This window comes from Hemibagrus wyckioides, linkage group LG04 (genome assembly GCF_019097595.1).
Source record: "Hemibagrus wyckioides isolate EC202008001 linkage group LG04, SWU_Hwy_1.0, whole genome shotgun sequence".
Lineage (NCBI taxonomy): Eukaryota > Metazoa > Chordata > Actinopteri > Siluriformes > Bagridae > Hemibagrus > Hemibagrus wyckioides.
In genome coordinates this window covers 26,796,199-26,818,698 of record NC_080713.1, presented here as the reverse complement: position 1 = coordinate 26,818,698, position 22,500 = coordinate 26,796,199, and the positions used below count along the sequence as shown (strand labels likewise).

The 22,500-nt window shown below is 43.8% G+C and overlaps 1 protein-coding gene across 1 annotated transcript in view; it reads left to right on the top strand.

Annotated features, from left to right (window-relative positions):
- Window positions 1–7,291: 7,291 nt before the first annotated feature.
- dhx36 (DEAH (Asp-Glu-Ala-His) box polypeptide 36) overlaps window positions 7,292–22,500 on the top strand; it is a 50,998-nt gene continuing 35,789 nt past the window's right edge. Inside the window, exons 1-10 of the mRNA XM_058387456.1 lie at window positions 7,292–7,850; window positions 9,613–9,752; window positions 9,845–10,082; window positions 10,191–10,229; window positions 10,363–10,533; window positions 10,626–10,705; window positions 19,272–19,346; window positions 20,227–20,393; window positions 21,634–21,715; window positions 22,377–22,500. The exon at window positions 22,377–22,500 is cut by the window's right edge and continues 17 nt beyond it. Of these exons, the coding sequence (XP_058243439.1) occupies window positions 7,551–7,850; window positions 9,613–9,752; window positions 9,845–10,082; window positions 10,191–10,229; window positions 10,363–10,533; window positions 10,626–10,705; window positions 19,272–19,346; window positions 20,227–20,393; window positions 21,634–21,715; window positions 22,377–22,500 (1,416 nt within the window). The 5' untranslated portion in view covers window positions 7,292–7,550. The remainder of the gene's footprint in view (window positions 7,851–9,612; window positions 9,753–9,844; window positions 10,083–10,190; window positions 10,230–10,362; window positions 10,534–10,625; window positions 10,706–19,271; window positions 19,347–20,226; window positions 20,394–21,633; window positions 21,716–22,376) is intronic.

The following is a 22,500-nucleotide window of genomic DNA, read 5'->3' as shown; positions in this document are numbered from 1 at the left end:
CTTTCCTGTGCTGGAAATTTCACAAAGTGAGAGTGTTACAAAGCCTTCTTTCATAAATGTTCCATAAACCCCTCAGAACAACAACAACAAACATCACCACATCAGCGATTATACGTTATATCTGACTAACCAGCAAGGGCACTGTTTAAAAATCCGGGATATTAGAATATATACAGAGCATCCGGTGTGTAAATCCCTGAGTATACGCTGTTACTATAGAAACTATTACTATTTATCAGAACGTGTGCTTTAATATAAACCTCTTGTTACAGTCCGAGCTACTGTCTGATCCGCACAGATACAGAGGAACCTTGAGGTTCCTGAGGTGAAAATTTGTATAGTGAAGAGAATTTTCTCATAAGAAATAACGTAAATGCAGATAATCCGTTCCAGCCACACAAAAATATGACCAATACGAAGCGTATGGAAACTGTATGGCTGCTCACAAAGAACTGACCCGAGCCAAGCATTCCATGTCAAGGCTCCTCACAGGAAGTCGTGCCACAAAGCTTGGGCTAAAAATAGAACAGACCGCCCACACCACTGATCGGTCAACAAAAAAACACCCGAAAAATCATGAATCTTTGTGAACACATGCTGAACACATGTTGATATCGTGGGTTGACTCTTTCCAAACAGCTTTCACTGACTGAAAAAATTCATACACTCGATTCACTTAAGCTTCGCTTTGGCTTTCCACTGACGCTAACAAGTTTTGAACGGCTGCCGGACGTACACGCGACTTAGCCGGTTCAAATTTCTTAAAAATTTCAATTCTTAAGCCGGAAATTTGTAAGGGACGGCATTTGTATATTAAACCAAAGCATATATTCTGACCCTGAATCAGATTTGAGAATTCAGCAACACTGTGACGTCCAATTTCAATACAATTTAATTGTTTAGCTCTTTTAACAATGGGCATTGTCTCAAAGCAGCTTTACAGAACATAAGAAACATATATTTAAAGTTAAGTTATTGTTTATCTCTAACATTTGTCTCTAATGAGAGACTTGAGGTGACGGTGGTGAAGGAAAAACTCCCTGAGATGATGATGACGATGAGGAAGAAACCTTGAGAGGAACCAGACTCAGAAGGGAACCTCATCCTCATTTTGGGTGACACTGGACAGTAAATAATGTAAATGTAAATAAGGTCAGCATGATTTCTGAGTTCATTACAGAATTAACACAAATTCCTAAATCTTTAAATGATATAAAGATGATTGAATTAATTCAGAAATGTGGAGGTTTTTTGGCATTAAATGTGAGCTTGATGCCAAGAAATACTGCAATTAAGGATTTCCTATTGAACTGTGAAGAATTTGAAGACCTGTCATGTGTAGGAGTCGTGTGTGTGTGTGTGTGTGTGTGATAATTTGTGCCTAACAGTGAAAAGAAATTACGCAACTAGGTCTCTAGCAAAAAAAAAAGAAAAGAAAGAAAGAAAGAGCTTTACAGAGGTGTTAAGATGAAGGCGTTTATTTATTTCTATTTAAATACATGTATTACCGTGTCACTCTACACAGTTTTTTGAGATTTTAATACACAATATTAACAGAACTGCTCATCACTGAAGCCTAAAAGCTTCCAGCGTACAGATCAGCCTGCTGCATCATTACTGATTCTATTCAGTGCTTTATTTCAGCATGTAGGAGCATCGAGGAGGAGAAATTCCTCCAGGTCAGTCAGAGAGGAGCTGGCATTTTAACAGCCGCAGGGTGTGTGTGCGTGTGTGTGTGTGTGTGTGTGTGTATGTGTGTATGTGTGTGGAAGAGAGAGAGAGAGAAACAGAGAGTGTGAGACAGATTGAGACAGAGATACATATGGGATTTGACCATCACATGTATCCAGCATACAGGGTTTATCATGACTGACTCGTAGGTTCATTCTACTTTCTCTCTCACTCTCTCTCTCTCTCTCTCTCTCTCTCTCTCACTATATCTCTCTTGACTGCTTGCTCAATCTCTCAATTTCAATTTCCATTTCAGTAAGCTTTATCGGCATATACATGTACAGTATTGCCACAGTCAATACAGTCTCTCTCTCTCTCTCTCTCTGTATCTCTCTCTCTGTTTGTCTCTCTCTCTTTCTCTTTCTCCCTTGTTTGCTTCCTCAATCTCTCTCTCTCTCTCTCTTTCTCCCTTGCTTGCTTGCTCAATCTCTCTCTCTCTTTTGCTCTCTGTCTCTGTGTCTGTCTTTCTTTCACTCTTGCTCTCTCTCTCTCTCTCTCTCTCTCTCCCTATTCTCCTCTACATTTTATCCCCTTCATCCTTCTCTCTTTCAAAACATGGCTTCTACATTTCTTTCTATTCATAATTCATAATCACAATTCAATTGAAGTAAAAAAAAAAAAAAAAAACAGCCTCATACCATTTCTCAGAATTTCCACCGATTCATCTCAGTGCCTCAGTCTCATTGTTTCTCGTGCAGATGGACAAACTCACACCAGCAGGCATCAGATAAAAAGGAAGAGTCATTATACAGGAATATCTGCAAACAAGGAGCCAGAATCAAGGAGAAGGAGAATTTTTTTTATCCTGCAGTCAGAACTAAGAAGTATCACAGTGCAGGTACGCACAGTTCTAACAGAATCATTACAGAGCTTCTGGATTATAAAAGTCTGGTTTTATATCAGCATGGTGTTCCAATTCCTCTGCTGAATATAATAATACTTTCCCTGCTGTAATGATACTTAAAACAGGAAGTTACTTATAACTGACACACACGTGGACGACTGAAACATCACGGCTAGGTGAAAGCAATTCCCAGACCACCATTTTCAAGAGGACCAGGTATCAGATGTCTGGATCTGGAGCTCAGCTTTCACACTTTCACACTCAATGGACTGGGTTCTCAGGGCAAATGACACCGAGTAATAAAAAAGATGATAAAGTCTAGTCTGTCTCACAGTGAAACTGCTCTAAGATATATCATATTGAAACTCTGGTATCTTAAAGAAAACCCAGAAAGCCCATCATATTGTGCCAGATTGGGTGTGGAGTGTTTGGAGAATTTCTAATCCCACTCAAACAAAATAATTTGACCAGGCCAACCAGGTTATTTTTATTACACCGATCAGGCATAACATTATAACAAGTGATCTCCTCATCATGGCACCTGTTAGTGGGTGGGATATATTAGAGGCAGCAAGTGAACATTTTGTCCTCAAAGTTGATGTGTTACAAGCAGGAAAAATGGACAAGCGTAAGGATTTGAGCGAGACTGACGAAGGGCCAAACTGTGATGGTGGATAGACGACTGGATCAGAGCATCTCCAAAACTGCAGCTCTTGTGAGGTGTTCCTGGTCTGCAGTGGTCAGTATCTATCAAAAGTGGTCCAAGGAAGGAACAGTGGTGAACCGGACACAGGGTCATGGACGGCGAAAGCTCAATGAGGCACGGAGGGAGTGAAGGCTGGACCGTGTGATTCGATCCAGATGAGCTACTGTTGCTCAGATTGCTGAAGAAGAAGTTAATGCTGGTTCTGATAGAAAGGTGTCAGGATACACAGTGCATGATGGGTTTTGGTAGCAAAAGGGGGACCAACACAGTATTAGGCAGGTGGTCATAATGTTATGCCCGGTCAGTGTATATCCAACTTTGATATCTTTTAATTAACATAGCTGATTTGTTTGTTCTCAGAAATGTCATTTTATTCATTAGGTTTTAATTAATTAGAAAGCATCCCCTGAACATGGATAAATAAATGACTAAGTGAGTTAAACCAGACACGAAAAAATAACTTCACATAAGAGCATCTCCACTGGCCCTTTTATTTGCAATCAAATCCTCCCTGAACAGTACAATTAAAATCATCATCACAAGATGGTTGTGTTTTTATCTCACTGTGATTACAACTACTCTGCTAATGAGGGTTTATTTAGCCCAATTTTACAGCAGAGATGTGCGAAGTTCAGCCAAATCTCTTCAGACCATTGATAAGACCACTGACAGCCATTATAACAGCATTTAGCAGCAGTTAGCAGCGATTAGCAGCAATTAGCTGCGATTAGCAGACACGAGCATTGGCTAGCAACGATTAGCAGCAGTTAGCACGTTAGCAGTGACTAGCAGCAAATAAAAAACAGGAACTAGCAGTGATTAGAAGCAATAAATATTTCTCCTGCATTCTTTTGCATTATACCCATGTTATGTAGCCTTATAGTAATCTACTGATTTATATTTTCACTGTCTTTTAATGATAAGTAGTATTCCAAACACTTTTTTTTCTTTCATTTTAATATTGTTGTGATACGATTCAGAACATTTAGTCCTTTATGCTTGACACTTCTTCTGTTTTCTGAGGAGAAATGTAGATCTATTGTCTTATATCTTATATCTATACTTATATCTTATATCTATACGGAGTTTTAAACCAGAGTTTTAAACCACAGGTTCGACGTTATTGCTTTTCTCCAACACTGAGAGTTAGATTATTCTTTCCTTCAGAAAAAAAAAATGAAAACTGAGTCCACGCTCGCACAGAAGTTCAGCCCTGAAGGCCACATTCACTCCAGGAAGCCCGGCTCTCACTCGGCTGCGCTAGAGCGACTTCTCCATCTTTTCATAACCTTTCTTACTCATTTTTATTAAGGGAGCCAACAATTCTGAATCTGAATGAACTCTTTATACAGAGTGTAATAGATGCCTAGTCTTTTTTTTTGGTAATGAAATACAAAATACAGGCCTTCATAACACTTGAGAGGCAGAAGAGAAAATCTGAATTCAGATAAAAATGGATCATCATTAACCTTATATCTTAGTACTGGATAAATGTAATATCATGTGGAAAACTGCTATAATTTCTACACCAGATTTGGAAGTACAATATAATATATAGAAAAATGACCCTTGGGTGTTTTGATAAGGTCTAATCTGGTCTAATGAGGTCTGATTTCTGGGACGTTTGTGACACTCCCCTCATCACACCATCGCTCCATGCAGCACCTCCTCTGTACAATCAACCAACATTTGTTTTGAAAGTCCTTTTAAAACCACTAATGGGAGAAAAAGAGAGTGAAAAGGGGTGGAAGAGGGACCAAGAGATTGACATCGGTGCCAATTACTGCACAAGTTCCAGGAAGGAAGCGATTCAAACAGGACAGCTTGTCATGTAGCCTGAGCCTAAAGACGGTTTAACAGTGAGGAGAGTGAAAGGAACAAAAACCACGACAAGGACAACTGTCAGGCTTTTAACAGCACCGCTGAGTCATTTGGCTACAGCGACTTGTACACACACACACACACACACACAGACACACACACACTCTTCCTTCACACATTACAATCTTAATTCTGTACACATGTACTGTACTCACTAGCTGACGCGTGAATGTACAAACACTTGCCAAAAAGCATTTAAGCACAGATAAGTGCAACAAAACTATAATTTTTTGTTTTGTTTGTACACCCTGGACAGATCACCAGTCCATCACAGGGCCACACATATAGACAGACAACCGCACACACTCACACTCACTCCTACGGGCAATTTAGAATCACCAATCAACCTAATGTACATGTTTTTGGACTGTGGGAGGAAACCAGAGTACCCGGAGTAAACCCACGCAGGCTCAACTCCACACATAAAGGCCCCTGCCTGTTCAAACCTGGGATTTAAACCCAGGACCTAATTGCTGTGAGGCAACAGGGTTGCACAAAATTCTAATAAATGGAATTCGAACGCTCTGGCAGTGACAGTAGCGGATTCCAGGTTTCAAACATTGTTGTATTAAAAGATCTGATTAATATTTCACTATGGCATCTTGAGCTTTGCTAAATAGAACTGCACAAGGCTTCCCAGTGCTGTCTTTACCTCCTGGTCCTGCTGACTGCTAATTAACTCTCCTCTCATCCCAGGAGAAAGCCAGCGCTCACAACCACCCAATTAACGCCTGCTACAAGCTCTCGGATTTAACCATGGGGCCAGTGGGGTAAATATGGACCAATTAGAGCTTGAACATCAGGACAAACGCCTGAAGACTTGACTCTGGATGCAGACGGGAACAACAGTGGTAGTTAGAATTATGGCTTTTTCTGTAAGCAGAGCAGAGACACATGATCGCACATGTGCAGTCATGGGATAGACTGCTGCAGGCTTTTTTATTTTCATTTTTTCTTAAATATACAGCCATATAAAAATGCAATTAGTGCCTGAGTGTTGTTTTTAATGTGAGATGAATATTAAAGAGCATTCTCTGTCACAGCCACTGCTTTTTTATCGATTAAAAACAACAACAAACTAATTTCCTTCGGCAAAAGACCTTAAAACGTGTTTCTTTCCTGAAGTAAAAATTTCCTGAGGTGACACGACACAGAAGTAGCACTTAGCACTTTAACGTGGGTTGGGGTATAATAACAGAAGGGTGTAATAAACATGTCAGAGCGTTAGCCTAAAGCGCTACAGCCATCGTTTGCAATCAATCATGTGGAGTGTAGAGTAAGCCACTGAATGGAAAGTTCACAACATGGTCTTGCTGCTCTTTGCTCTTTCATAATGCACTCTGACGGTGAGACAGCATCCTGAGGAAGAGCACACACGCTGACCTTTAAACGAGGAACATCGTCTGTATTTCTGTAGATAAGTCTAAAGAAAGAAAATACCCTGTATATCACATCCAAACACATTTTACACACTCAGGCACACCTAGGAGCAGTGTAACACCGGCAGGCCAAAGTTTGGGAGGAAGCTTTACAGAAATTCATGGTTAGATTCTCAATGAGCAAGTCAGAGGTGACTGTGGAAAGGAATGGAATAAGGAAGAAACCAGACACAGAAGGGAATCCTGCTCCTTTGGGCAACACCAGATGGGAATTGGGGATTTATTTCTGGGATAATCACAATACACAGGCAAAATATTTCCCCATCAGATACACAACCACACACAGTACTGCATGCTGTGAAATGCTTTTTTGTCTATGTCATGAAAATAGAATCAAAATAGAACTTAAATAAAAACAGACAACAAATTTAAGTCTGTCTTTATAGACAGACAGATAGACAGACAGACAGATAGATAGACAGACAGACAGATAGATAGATAGATAGATAGATAGATAGATAGATAGATAGATAGATAGTTTATTCATCCTGATGGGAAATGTACAAAATTATTATTATTATTATTATTATTATTATTATAAATATTATTGTGTGGTAACAACAACAACAACCCCGCCCCCAACACTACATTTTATCAGCAGCGCGTGGTAATACGCGCTATTTAACTCGAGCCACAAGCGCGAGCCAATCCTCCGTCACTTCGTCATCAAACGTCGCCAGAACCCGGACGTTTGACTACGCCATTTGTATGCGCCATGAAGCCGGCTTGGATATAGATCGAAAATGATGGTGTGCACGTTTTGGAGGGATTTTTCTATTTAGATATTATATATTTGTGTTCTGACTGAAGGTTAGGTGTAATAAGACTTTGATTCGTACTGAAACAAAGTGGACTTTGAGCACGGTGCCTCTTGTTTTGGATGCCCGAGTCAGAGAAAAGCGTCGTGTTCCGTTATTGTGGTGAATAAGAGACAGTGCTGGTTTTCGGGATGAGTTATGGATACGGGAGAGGAAGGGGCCGGAGAGGAGGAGGAGGAGGAGGAGGAGGAGGAGGAGGACAACGATGGAGCTCCGAATGGGAAGACCGGGATGAGCAGAATCGAGGAGGAGGAGGAAGACAACGGTGGAGCTCCGAATGGGAAGACCGGGATGAGCATCCTCGAGGAGGAGGAGGAGGAGGAGGAGGAGGGGGCCGAGGGAGACATCCACCACACCTGAAAGGGAGAGAGATCGGACTGTGGTACGCCAAATGGGGGGGAGTGAAGCGTGCAGAAGCCGAGAGGAAGTCGGTGAGCAGCTTTACTCCATTATATTTACAAACACAGCATTAGAAAATCTAATTAAAATGTTTACATCTTCACAGTCCACACAGATACATTTCCCATTGGGATGAAGAAGAAGTCAAGAAGATTTTATTGTCATTTTAACCACATATAGCTGGCGCAGTACACAGTGAAATGACACAACGTTTCTCCAGGACTCTGGGGCTACAGAAACATACAACATAGAATTACTAACAGAAACAACAACACAGAGATAGGGGCAGAAGTTTGTCCTAGCTACTTAAAGTGCAACCAGAGCAAAGACAAAACAGTGAAGGAGGAGGAGAGAGAGAGAGAAGGAGGAGGAGAGAGAGAGGGAAGGAGGAAGAGAGAGAGAGTGAAGGAGGAGGAGAGAGAGAGGGAAGGAGGAAGAGAGAGAGAGTGAAGGAGGAGGAGAGAGAGAGGGAAGGAGGAGGAGAGAGAGAGTGAAGGAGGAGGAGAGAGAGAGTGAAGGAGGAGGAGAGAGAGAGGGAAGGAGGAAGAGAGAGAGTGAAGGAGGAGGAGGAGAGAGAGGGAAGGAGTAGGAGAGAGGGAGTGAAGGAGGAGGAGGAGAGAGAGGGAAGGAGTAGGAGAGAGAGAGTTTGAAGGAGAAGGAGAGAGTGAAGGAGTAGGAGGCTGAGAAGAGAGAGTGAAGGAGGATGAGAGAGGAACTGAAGGAGGAGGAGAAAGAGAGTGCAGGAGGAGGATGAGAGAGTGCAGGAGGAGGATGAGAGAGTGCAGGAGGAGGATGAGAGAGTGCAGGAGGAGGATGAGAGAGTGAAGGAGGAGGAGCACGAGAGTGGAGGAGGAGGAGGAAGAGAGAGAGAATGAGAGAGTGAAGAAGGAGGAGGTGGAGAGAGAGAGGGACTGAAGGTGGAGGAGGAGAGAGGGAGTGAAGGAGGAGGAGGAGAGAGGGAGTGAAGGAGGAGGAGAGAGAGGGAGTGAAGGAGGAGGAGAGAGAGGGAGGGAGGAGGAGGAGGAGGAGAGAGGGAGTGAAGGAGGAGGAGGAGAGGGGGGGAGGAGGAGGAGAGGGGGAGAGGAGGAGGAGAGGGGGAGAGAAGGAGGAGAGGGGGAGAGAAGAAGGAGAGAGGGAGTGAAGGAGGAGGAGAGGGGGAGAGAAGAAGGAGTGAGGGAGTGAAGGAGGAGGAGGAGTGAGGGAATGAAGGAGGAGGAGGAGAGAGGGAGTGAAGGAGGAGGAGAGAGAGAGTGAAGGAGGAGGAGAGAGAGAGTGAAGGAGGAGGAGAGAGATCTATCTGTCTGTCTGTCTGTCTGTCTGTCTGTCTGTCTGTCTGATCCTTCAAAAACAATATTCCCAGTGGTGTATACTGGCTTTATTGTTTCATTTTAAAGGATTTCTTTGCAGTAGGATTAAATAAAACAGAACTTATTCATCCAGATCACAGGATCCTGACATGACTCTGAATTTTCTAACGGCAGTTTAGGAGAAGGTACGATTATATAATCACCTCCAGCATCCACCTGCTCTGGGAAACACACATTACTTGAGTCCTACAAACACACAGAAACTGGATCATATCACATCAAATATAAATGAGCTTCGTATTTTCTCCAAACAGCACAGATAAGTGTTTATGGGAATATATGGGAATTAACTGGAATGTATGGGAATGTATGGGAATTAACGGGAATATATGGGAATTTATGGGAATTCGTATCATATCAAGTATTTTCTCCAAACAGCACGGATAAGTGTTTTATTCCTAGCCGTATTTTTTCTCTTCATTCTTAGAGAGCCGTAGTGCAGATGGATGAGTCGAGAGAGCAGCACATCACACAACTGCTGAACTCGGTCCAGAGAGACCCGTCCCGTGACCACGAGCCGTCCGTCCCCCCGTATCGCCAGATGAAGCCGGAACCGAGCGGCCACAGGTGAGATCCATTATTGATTATTTTCCAAGAGTGCCATCACTCACCGTTTTACTAATTCTGCCCGACTGTACGGCTTTCTCTTTAACTCTCAGCTACTTCGACGGCGACGATCCTCCAGAAGAGCCGCAGAAAACGGTGAAAGTGGCTAAAATCGAGGCGGTCAAGGTGAAGGAAGAGGAGGTGGAGGAAAAGACTAACATAAAGGAGGAGCACGTGGATAGAGAGCTGGAGTACCTGGTGCAGGAGATCAGTCGGAAGCCTTCACTGGATGAAGAGCTGAAAAGTGACCTTCAGGGCAAAAGACAGAATTCTAAATATCTGGAAATGCTGGTGAGAGAAACCGAGACATGGTTTTGCTTTTTATCTTTTCTGTCGTCTCGATCAGATAATATATGACCGATGAGCCGTGTTTGACTCGCCTCGTCCTTCTCGTTCTAGACGTTTCGAGAGAAGCTGCCTTCCTACAGCATGAGAGAGGTAAACATGCATGTCCTCGCTTTTAGATTCATTTGTCCATCATGGTAAAGATTAAAGGATTAAATGAGTGTGTGTATGGGAGAAGGTAGTCTTGTTCTTGTGTATCATATTGTGTGTGTGTGTGTGAGTGCAGGAGCTGGTGAAGCTGATCCAGGCCAACCGCGTGGTGGTGGTAAGCGGAGAAACCGGCTGCGGCAAAACCACGCAGGTGACGCAGTTTATCCTGGACGACTACATCCAGCGTGGCATGGGCTCGCTCTGCAGGGTGGTGTGCACACAGCCACGACGCATCAGCGCCATCTCGGTGTGTGAGATTAGCCATCAAGTGTCACACGGCTCAGGACTCATGCTGTGATGAACGTGTGATGATTAACGTCACGTCACACGTGTGTGCAGGTGGCTGAGAGGGTGGCGGCGGAGAGGGCGGAGTCTGTGGGTGAGGGGAAGTCCTGCGGGTATCAGATCCGTCTGCAGAGGTGAGCGTTTTGAATCACGGTCCCCGAATTGCTCTTTAGATCCTGTTCGGTGCAGGGGTTTGTTAGAGCCTCTGCAATATTCGAAGGAGTAGAGAGAGTGAGAGAGGAGGAGAGAGAGTGAGAGAGGAGGAGAGAGAGTAGAGGAGGAGGAGAGATTGGGAGAGGAGCAAAGAGAGGGAAAGAGAAGTAGGAGAGATGAAAAGGTGAGGAGAGAAAGGGGAAAAGCCAAGAAGGAGAGACTGAAGGAGAAGGAGGAGAGAGAGAGTGGAGGAGCAGGATGAGGAGAGAGAGTGAGTGAAGAAGGAGGAGGAGGAGAAGCAGGAGAGAGAGTGAAAAAAGGAGGAGTAGAGAGAGTGGAGGAGGAGGAGAGAGAGTAAGTGAATAAGGAGGAGAGAGAGAGTAAGTGAATGAGGAGGAGGAGGAGAGAGAGTGAGTAAATGAGGAGGAGGAGGAGAGAGAGAGTGAGTGAAGGAGGAGGAGGAGGAGAGAGAGTGAGTGAAGGAGGAGGAGGAGGAGAGAGAGAGAGTGAGTAAATGAGGAGGAGGAGGAGAGAGAGAGTAAGTGAATAAGGAGGAGGAGGAGGAGGAGGAGGAGGAGGAGAGAGAGTAAGTGGATGAGGAGGAGGAGGAGAGAGAGTGAAGGAGGAGGAGGAGAGAGTGAGTAAATGAGGAGGAGGAGGAGGAGAGAGTGAGTAAATGAGGAGGAGGAGGAGGAGAGAGTGAGTAAATGAGGAGGAGGAGAGAGAGTGAAGGAGGAGGAGGAGAGAGAGAGTGAGTAAGTGGATGAGGAGGAGGAGGAGAGAGAGTGAAGGAGGAGGAGGAGAGAGAGAGTGAGTAAGTGGATGAGGAGGAGGAGGAGGAGGAGAGAGAGTGAAGGAGGAGGAGGAGAGAGAGAGTAAGTGGATGAGGAGGAGGAGGAGAGAGAGAGTAAGTGAATAAGGAGGAGGAGGAGGAGGAGAGAGAGTAAGTGGATGAGGAGGAGGAGGAGAGAGAGTGAAGGAGGAGGAGGAGAGAGTGAGTAAATGAGGAGGAGGAGGAGAGAGAGTGAGTAAATGAGGAGGAGGAGGAGAGAGAGAGTAAGTGAATAAGGAGGAGGAGGAGGAGGAGGAGGAGGAGAGAGAGTAAGTGGATGAGGAGGAGGAGGAGAGAGAGTGAAGGAGGAGGAGGAGAGAGTGAGTAAATGAGGAGGAGGAGGAGGAGGAGGAGAGAGTGAGTAAATGAGGAGGAGGAGAGAGAGTGAAGGAGGAGGAGGAGAGAGTGAGTAAATGAGGAGGAGGAGGAGGAGGAGGAGAGAGTGAGTAAATGAGGAGGAGGAGAGAGAGAGAGTGAGGAGGAGGAGAGAGAGTAGTGGAGGAGGTGGAGGAGGAGAGTGAGGAGGAGAGAGGAGAGAGAGAGTGAGGAGGAGGAGGAGAGAGAGAGTAAGTGGATGAGGAGGAGGAGGAGAGAGAGAGAGGAGGAGGAGGAGGAGAGAGGAGAGAGAGGAGTAGAAGGTGGATGAGGATGAGGAGGAGAGAGAGTGAAGGAGGAGGAGGAGAGAGAGTGAAGGAGGAGAGAGAGAGTGAAGGAGGAGGAGGAGGAGAGAGAGAGTGAAGGAAGAGGAGGAGAGAGTGAGTAAGTGGATGAGGATGAGGAGGAGAGAGAGTGAAGGAGGAGGAGGAGAGAGAGAGTGAAGGAGGAGGAGGAGAGAGAGAGTAAGAAGTGGATGAGGGAGGAGGAGGAGAGGTGAGAGAGTGAGTAGGAGTGGAGTGGTGAGGAGGTGGAGGTGAGAGGAGTGAGGAGGAGGAGAGAGAGAGTGGATGAGGAGGAGGAGGAGAGAGAGTGAAGGAGGAGGAGGAGAGAGAGAGTAAGTGGATGAGGAGGAGGAGGAGAGAGAGTGAAGGAGGAGGAGGAGAGAGAGAGTAAGTGGATGAGGAGGAGGAGGAGAGAGAGTGAAGGAGGAGGAGGAGAGAGAGAGTGAAGGAGGAGGAGGAGGAGAGAGAGATAGAAAGAGGTGAATAGCATAAGAGGATGAAAGGCTAAATGAGTGTTAGGAGAGAGAGGGAGAGAGTCCAGGAGAGTCAGAAATAAACAGAGAGAGAGAGAGATGGAGAGATGGAGAGATGGAGAGATGGATAGCTGCAGCATCAGAATGAAGCAGTTGTAGTGTTTATGAAGTGCTGCATTCATGCAGTAAATAAAGGATGGAATTAAAACTGAATTTAAACTGTTCAAATTTTACACACAAGAAAAGATCCACATACTTTACTGTACAGAGGAAGAGGGAGTGTGTGTGTGTGTGTGTGTAGCAGTGTTATTGTGTGTGTGTGTGTGTGTGTGTGTGTAGCAGTGTTATTGTGTGTGTGTGTGTGTGTGTGTAGCAGTGTTATTGTGTGTGTGTAGCAGTGTTATTGTGTGTGTGTAGCAGTGTTATTGTGTGTGTGTAGCAGTGTTATTGTGTGTGTGTGTGTGTGTGTGTAGCAGTGTTATTGTGTGTGTGTAGCAGTGTTATTGTGTGTGTGTGTGTGTGTGTGTGTGTAGCAGTGTTATTGTGTGTGTGTGTGTGTGTAGCAGTGTTATTGTGTGTGTGTGTGTGTAGCAGTGTTATTGTGTGTGTGTGTGTAGCAGTGTTATTGTGTGTGTGTGTGTAGCAGTGTTATTGTGTGTGTGTGTGTGTGTGTGTGTGTGTGTGTAGCAGTGTTATTGTGTGTGTGTGTGTGTAGCAGTGTTATTGTGTGTGTGTGTAGCAGTGTTATTGTGTGTGTGTGTGTGTAGCAGTGTTATTGTGTGTGTGTAGCAGTGTTATTGTGTGTGTGTGTGTGTAGCAGTGTTATTGTGTGTGTGTGTGTGTGTGTGTGTGTAGCAGTGTTATTGTGTGTGTGTGTGTAGCAGTGTTATTGTGTGTGTGTAGCAGTGTTATTGTGTGTGTGTGTAGCAGTGTTATTGTGTGTGTGTGTGTAGCAGTGTTATTGTGTGTGTGTGTGTGTGTGTGTGTGTAGCAGTGTTATTGTGTGTGTGTAGCAGTGTTATTGTGTGTGTGTAGCAGTGTTATTGTGTGTGTGTGTAGCAGTGTTATTGTGTGTGTGTGTGTAGCAGTGTTATTGTGTGTGTGTGTGTAGCAGTGTTATTGTGTGTGTGTGTGTGTGTGTGTAGCAGTGTTATTGTGTGTGTGTAGCAGTGTTATTGTGTGTGTGTAGCAGTGTTATTGTGTGTGTGTAGCAGTGTTATTGTGTGTGTGTGTGTGTAGCAGTGTTATTGTGTGTGTGTAGCAGTGTTATTGTGTGTGTGTGTGTGTGTGTGTGTGTAGCAGTGTTAGTGTGTGTGTGTGTGTGTAGCAGTGTTATTGTGTGTGTGTGTGTGTAGCAGTGTTATTGTGTGTGTGTGTGTGTGTAGCAGTGTTATTGTGTGTGTGTAGCAGTGTTATTGTGTGTGTGTGTGTGTGTGTAGCAGTGTTATTGTGTGTGTGTGTGTGTGTGTAGCAGTGTTATTGTGTGTGTGTGTGTGTGTGTGTGTGTAGCAGTGTTATTGTGTGTGTGTGTGTAGCAGTGTTATTGTGTGTGTGTGTGTGTAGCAGTGTTATTGTGTGTGTGTAGCAGTGTTATTGTGTGTGTGTGTGTAGCAGTGTTATTGTGTGTGTGTGTGTGTGTAGCAGTGTTATTGTGTGTGTGTGTGTGTAGCAGTGTTATTGTGTGTGTGTGTGTGTAGCAGTGTTATTGTGTGTGTGTGTGTGTAGCAGTGTTATTGTGTGTGTGTGTGTGTAGCAGTGTTATTGTGTGTGTGTGTGTGTGTGTAGCAGTGTTATTGTGTGTGTGTGTGTGTGTGTAGCAGTGTTATTGTGTGTGTGTAGCAGTGTTATTGTGTGTGTGTGTGTGTGTGTGTGTGTAGCAGTGTTATTGTGTGTGTGTGTTTGTGTGTGTAGCAGTGTTATTGTGTGTGTGTGTAGCAGTGTTATTGTGTGTGTGTGTGTGTAGCAGTGTTATTGTGTGTGTGTAGCAGTGTTATTGTGTGTGTGTAGCAGTGTTATTGTGTGTGTGTGTGTGTGTAGCAGTGTTATTGTGTGTTTGTGTGTGTAGCAGTGTTATTGTGTGTTTGTGTGTGTAGCAGTGTTATTGTGTGTTTGTGTGTGTAGCAGTGTTATTGTGTGTGTGTGTGTGTGTAGCAGTGTTATTGTGTGTGTGTGTGTGTAGCAGTGTTATTGTGTGTGTGTGTGTGTGTAGCAGTGTTATTGTGTGTGTGTGTGTGTGTGTAGCAGTGTTATTGTGTGTTTGTGTGTGTAGCAGTGTTATTGTGTGTTTGTGTGTGTAGCAGTGTTATTGTGTGTGTGTGTGTGTAGCAGTGTTATTGTGTGTGTGTGTGTGTGTGTGTAGCAGTGTTATTGTGTGTGTGTGTGTGTGTGTGTGTAGCAGTGTTATTGTGTGTGTGTGTGTGTAGCAGTGTTGTGTGTGTGTGTGTGTGTGTGTGTGTAGCAGTGTTATTGTGTGTGTGTGTGTGTAGCAGTGTTATTGTGTGTGTGTGTGTAGCAGTGTTATTGTGTGTGTGTAGCAGTGTTATTGTGTGTGTGTGTGTAGCAGTGTTATTGTGTGTGTGTGTGTGTAGCAGTGTTATTGTGTGTGTGTGTAGCAGTGTTATTGTGTGTGTGTGTAGCAGTGTTATTGTGTGTGTGTGTAGCAGTGTTATTGTGTGTGTGTGTAGCAGTGTTATTGTGTGTGTGTGTGTGTGTAGCAGTGTTATTGTGTGTGTGTAGCAGTGTTATTGTGTGTGTGTGTGTGTAGCAGTTATTGTGTGTGTGTGTAGCAGTGTTATTGTGTGTGTGTAGCAGTGTTATTGTGTGTGTGTGTGTGTGTGTAGCAGTGTTATTGTGTGTGTGTAGCAGTGTTATTGTGTGTGTGTAGCAGTGTTATTGTGTGTGTGTGTAGCAGTGTTATTGTGTGTGTGTGTGTGTGTGTAGCAGTGTTATTGTGTGTGTGTGTGTAGCAGTGTTATTGTGTGTGTGTGTGTGTAGCAGTGTTATTGTGTGTGTGTGTAGCAGTGTTATTGTGTGTGTGTGTGTGTGTGTGTGTGTAGCAGTGTTATTGTGTGTGTGTGTGTGTGTAGCAGTGTTATTGTGTGTGTGTGTGTGTGTGTGTGTAGCAGTGTTATTGTGTGTGTGTGTGTAGCAGTGTTATTGTGTGTGTGTGTGTGTAGCAGTGTTATTGTGTGTGTGTGTAGCAGTGTTATTGTGTGTGTGTGTAGCAGTGTTATTGTGTGTGTGTGTGTGTGTGTGTGTAGCAGTGTTATTGTGTGTGTGTGTGTGTGTAGCAGTGTTATTGTGTGTTTGTGTGTGTGTGTAGCAGTGTTATTGTGTGTGTGTGTGTGTGTAGCAGTGTTATTGTGTGTGTGTGTAGCAGTGTTATTGTGTGTGTGTGTAGCAGTGTTATTGTGTGTGTGTGTGTAGCAGTGTTATTGTGTGTGTGTGTAGCAGTGTTATTGTGTGTGTGTGTAGCAGTGTTATTGTGTGTGTGTGTGTAGCAGTGTTATTGTGTGTGTGTGTAGCAGTGTTATTGTGTGTGTGTGTGTGTGTAGCAGTGTTAGTGTGTGTGTGTGTGTGTGTAGCAGTGTTATTGTGTGTGTGTGTGTGTAGCAGTGTGTGTGTAGCAGTGTGTGTGTGTAGCAGTGTTATTGTGTGTGTGTGTAGCAGTGTTATTGTGTGTGTGTAGCAGTGTTATTGTGTGTGTGTGTAGCAGTGTTATTGTGTGTGTAGCAGTGTTATTGTGTGTGTGTAGCAGTGTTATTGTGTGTGTGTGTGTAGCAGTGTTATTGTGTGTGTGTGTAGCAGTGTTATTGTGTTTGTGTGTGTGTGTGTGTAGCAGTGTTATTGTGTGTGTGTGTGTGTGTAGCAGTGTTATTGTGTTTGTGTGTGTTTGTGTGTGTGTGTAGCAGTGTTATTGTGTGTGTGTGTGTGTAGCAGTGTTATTTTGTGTGTGTGTAGCAGTGTTATTTTGTGTGTGTGTAGCAGTGTTATTTTGTGTGTGTGTGTGTAGCAGTGTTATTGTGTGTGTGTGTGTGTAGCAGTGTGTCTGTGTGTAGCAGAGTTATTGGGTGTGTGTGTAGCAGTGTTATTGTGTGTGTGTGTGTGTGTGTGTGGGTGTGTGTGTAGCAGTGTTATTGTGTGGGTGTGTGTAGCAGTGTTATTGTGTGTGTGGGTGTGTGTGTAGCAGTGTTATTGTGTGGGTGTGTGTAAAACAATGGGTAGTGTACTGGTCAGTGTACAGTGTTGTGTATGGCAGTGGTCAGTGTACAGTGTTGTGTATGGCAGTGGGTAGTGTACTGGTCAGTGTACAGTGTTGTGTAGGGTACTGGGCAGTGTACAGTGTTGTGTAGGGTACTGGGCAGTGTACAGTGTTGTGTAGGGTACTGGTCAGTGTACAGTGTTGTGTATGGCAGTGGTCAGTGTACAGTGTTGTGTATGGCAGTGGGTAGTGTACTGGTCAGTGTACAGTGTTGGGTACTGGGCAGTGTACAGTGTTGTGTAGGGTACTGGGCAGTGTACAGTGTTGTGTAGGGTACTGGGCAGTGTACAGTGTTGTGTAGGGTACTGGTCAGTGTACAGTGTTGTGTATGGCAGTGGTCAGTGTACAGTGTTGTGTATGGCAGTGGTCAGTGTACAGTGTTGTGTATGGCAGTGGTCAGTGTACAGTGTTGTGTATGGCAGTGGGTAGTGTACTGGTCAGTGTACAGTGTTGGGTACTGGTCAGTGTACAGTGTTGTGTATGGCAGTGGGTAGTGTACTGGTCAGTGTACAGTGTTGTGTAGGGTACTGGGCAGTGTACAGTGTTGCGTAGGGTACTGGGCAGTGTACAGTGTTGCGTAGGGTACTGGGCAGTGTACAGTGTTGCGTAGGGTACTGGGCAGTGTACAGTGTTGTGTAGGGTACTGGGCAGTGTACAGTGTTGTGTAGGGTACTGGTCAGTGTACTGGTCAGTGTACAGTGTTGTGTAGGGTACTGGTCAGTGTACAGTGTTGTGTAGGGTACTGGGCAGTGTACAGTGTTGTGTAGGGTACTGGGCAGTGTACAGTGTTGTGTAGGGTACTGGGCAGTGTACAGTGTTGTGTATGGCAGTGGGTAGTGTACTGGTCAGTGTACAGTGTTGCGTAGGGTATTGGGCAGTGTACAGTGTTGCGTAGGGTACTGGGCAGTGTACAGTGTTGCGTAGGGTACTGGGCAGTGTACAGTGTTGCGTAGGGTACTGGGCAGTGTACAGTGTTGCGTAGGGTACTGGGCAGTGTACAGTGTTGCGTAGGGTATTGGGCAGTGTACAGTGTTGCGTAGGGTATTGGGCAGTGTACAGTGTTGCGTAGGGTACTGGGCAGTGTACAGTGTTGTGTATGGCAGTGGGTAGTGTACTGGGCAGTGTACAGTGTTGCGTAGGGTATTGGGCAGTGTACAGTGTTGCGTAGGGTATTGGGCAGTGTACAGTGTTGCGTAGGGTACTGGGCAGTGTACAGTGTTGCGTAGGGTACTGGGCAGTGTACAGTGTTGCGTAGGGTACTGGGCAGTGTACAGTGTTGCGTAGGGTACTGGGCAGTGTACAGTGTTGTGTAGGGTACTGGGCAGTGTACAGTGTTGTGTAGGGTACTGGGCAGTGTACAGTGTTGTGTATGGCAGTGGGTAGTGTACTGGTCAGTGTACAGTGTTGTGTAGGGTACTGGGCAGTGTACAGTGTTGTGTAGTGTACTGGTCAGTGTACAGTGTTGTGTAGGGTACTGGGCAGTGTACAGTGTTGTGTAGGGTACTGGGCAGTGTACAGTGTTGTGTAGGGTACTGGGCAGTGTACAGTGTTGTGTAGGGTACTGGGCAGTGTACAGTGTTGTGTAGGGTACTGGGCAGTGTACAGTGTTGTGTAGGGTACTGGGCAGTGTACAGTGTTGTGTAGGGTACTGGGCAGTGTACAGTGTTGTGTATGGCAGTGGGCAGTGTACAGTGTTGTGTAGGGTACTGGGCAGTGTACAGTGTTGTGTAGGGTACTGGGCAGTGTACAGTGTTGTGTATGGCAGTGGTCAGTGTACAGTGTTGTGTATGGCAGTGGGTAGTGTACTGGTCAGTGTACAGTGTTGTGTAGGGTACTGGTCAGTGTACAGTGTTGTGTAGGGTACTGGTCAGTGTACAGTGTTGTGTAGGGTACTGGTCAGTGTACAGTGTTGTGTATGGCAGTGGTCAGTGTACAGTGTTGTGTATGGCAGTGGGTAGTGTACTGGTCAGTGTACAGTGTAGTGTTTGCTCTTTAATGAATTCTGCTGCTGCAGTGAGACTGAACTGCGGAGGGACAATTCAACTGAAACCTTTTCTCTGTCCTGGTTCTCTCGCTCCTCTCTGTTTATGGAGATGTTTATGGAGTTAGAACTTCAGGAGGTTTTCCTCTGGTCAGTGTGAGAGGTGAAGCGTCTCCTGATGTCCAGGCAGCACAGAGCCGAGGTGTTTCTAACCAGTCTTCGTGACGTTGTGTGAACATGTTTTGATGGAGATTTGTAATAAAACCTTGCCGTGTTTTTTCCCCGCTTTACGTCACGACGCCGGGCCATGCGCTCATCATCCTCCGGGCACTGCGATCCAGCCGGTTGCCACGGCAACAAGGCTCGGTGCTGTATTGTACAACGGGAATTATTCTTCAGTGGCTGCGCTCGGATCCGTAAGTGTTCTCCTCTCTCGGAAACTTATTTACATCACTCTACCATGTGCCTGCTGCTGATTGGATTACCAACGCACACTTGTTTAAACACACACAGTCGCATTAGAGTAAATAATGACAACAATAAAACACTCTCTCACACACACACACACACACACACACACTCTCACACACGCGCACACACACACACTGCTGTTAACTTCTGATTATTGAGATACCTCGAGGTTCCTCATTGTTTGTCTCTGCACAACCTTCATTTAATGGCCTAAAGAGAGACAAATGATCTGTAGCACACACTCACACACTCACACACACACACACTCACACACACACACACACTCACACACACACTCACACACACACACACACTCACACACTCACACACACACACACACACACTCACACACACACACACACACTCACTCTCCCTGTCTCTCTCTGTCTGTCTCACACTCGCACGCTTGCTCACTCTCTCTCTCTCTCTCTCTCTCTCTCTCTCTCTGTCTCTGTCTCTGTCTCTTTCTCACACTCACTCACTCTCTCTCTCTCTCTCTCTCTCTCTCTGTCTCTTTCTCACACTCACTCACTCACTCACTCTCTCTCTCTGTCTCTTTCTCACACTCACTCACTCTCTCTGTCTCTTTCTCACACTCACTCACTCTCTCTCTCTGTCTCTTTCTCACACTCACTCACTCTCTCTCTCTCTCTCTCTCTCTCACACACACACACACACACACTGCACTCTAAATCAGCATGCAGTTTTCTCTGCACTAGTAGTTGTTTTAGTGTTTTATATATTTTTCTGCGTACATTTACACACACACACACACACACATTCCCACACTCACACACTCTCCTGTCATGTGCGTGTGTATTCCAGGTGTTTATCCAGCATCAGTCACCTGGTTCTAGATGAGATCCACGAGCGCAGTCTGCACTCAGACGTCCTCCTCTCCATCGTGAAGGATCTCCTGAGCCACAGAGACGATCTCAAGGTGGTTCTCATGAGCGCCACGCTCAACGCCGAAAAGTTCAGCAAGTACTTCGGTGAGACAGTGTTGACCAGACATGTTACACACACAAATTATTTTTAATTTATTTTTAATTTATTTTATTTATTTATTTTATTATTTATTTTATTTTATAAATGTGTAAATATAAAATATAAAATGTAAATATTTTATAAATTTATAAATATAAATATAAATAATATAAATATTATATTTTATAATATTATTTATTTTTATTATTTATTTTATTTATTTATCAAATTATTTTTTTCCAGCTATACTCTTTCTGGTGATGCTTTGCCTAGTTACCATGGTAACGGAGCAGCAGTGATTTTTATGTTATTATTATTATTATTATTATTATTATTATTATTATTAATTTTTAAAAAATAAATAAATTTCATGAAACAGTTCACACACTTTTTTTAGTTTGTTGTGACCAAAAAAATGCTGTTATGATGGAACTTTATTTTTTTATTCTAATTTTATTCATTTATTTAAATATATTTCTTATTTTATTTCTTTCTTTTTATTTTGAATTATTAAAATGGCAAGCACAGGATAAAAAATTGAAATCAATGAATTAATATAACTATAAATAAAAAAAAAACATTTTTTTCCTCATTAAGTTATTTTATTATTATTTATTTTTCTTTTATTTTTTATTTAAAATAAAGTTGTTGTTTTTTCTGAACTGAAATATAATTAAGTTTTTGCATATGTCCCTATCACAATTTCTAGCATTTTCCATTCCAGTTCATTCAGGTTTTTTGTTTAATTATATTTTAACATTTTTATTTTAACATCCATCAGCAGCTTCGTTGAGTTTTGTCTCAGATGTTCTGAGCAAGACGTTGACGAGGAAGAAACCTCGACTCAAACCTCGAAGCCTCGGAGTGAGGCTGCAGAGTGCGATCGGAAAATCAGTTTGATTCTCCTATAATAAAAAAAGCAGAAAACTGAAAGGGAAATTAATTTCTACACCAATTTGAACATTCTCCCGTGTAGAGAAATAAAACGCCGTCCCGGGCAATCTTTTTGTCCAGCTGTCATGCAGAACAGCGTCTAATGACGGATTCTACTCTGATTAACGATATATATGATCAGCGTGAACGTCTCCCGCTTTCCCATCAGCCCCGGCGCCTCATGAAAGCGTCTCTGTAGGATGTCAAAGGAAGCTAACGATCGATTAATCCACCCAGCGGCCGAGAATCCCAGCGTTAAACAGAGCAAACCTCGGAATAACGCTGCCTCCTTTTCTCTGATCCTCCACGTAGATAAATGCCCCATGATCCACATCCCGGGTCACACCTACCCTGTGAAGGAGTACCTGCTGGAGGACGTGGTGGAGATGCTCAGGTGAGGTCCGGTCAGTGTGTGAGGAGTGTGTGAGGACTGTGTGTCGGAGTCACTCTTACCACTCGGAAGCTGATTCTTTTCCTATTTAATGTGTTTTTTGTTGCTTTTATACACACCAACAATTAACATTTTTAATTAATTAAAGATGAATGTTTTTTTTTTTTCCTTGCTTTTATCTGCTTTTTCTCTGCACCAGTTTTATAAGCAATTTTTTAACCAATGTGTAAACAAAATATAGGGGTCTCCGTTTTATTTAATTTAATTTTACTTTATTTTTTTATTTTAATTTTATTTTAATTTTATATTATTTTTCATTGTATTTATTTAATTTAATTTTAATTTACTTTTAATTTCATTTTAATTTAATTTCTATTTTTATATACATTTTTATTGTGGCTGAAATTTATTTTTCTTAGGAAGAGAGTACATTGTGTACACCCTGTGCAGTGAATTCTTGAATTCTTTCGATGTGATTTTCATTTATTTATTTTTGTTACTCGTTTCAGAAATCAGGTAATATAAAAAGTCTAGTGTAGTAGAGGAACACTCCTGTCTGCAGGGGTGTGTGTGTGTGTGTGTGTGTGTAAGAGTTTGTGTCCTGCAGGAACATGGTTCAGGTGTGTGTTTAATGACCTCACGTGTATCTCGATCTGTGTGGCAGGTTCCGGCCGCAGCAGCAGGATCGACGTCCACGCTTCAGGAGAGGGTTCATGAGCGGTCAGAACGTCCGGCCCGAGAAGCAGGAGAAAGAAGCAGAGTACAAGGAGAGCTGGGAGAGTTTCAGT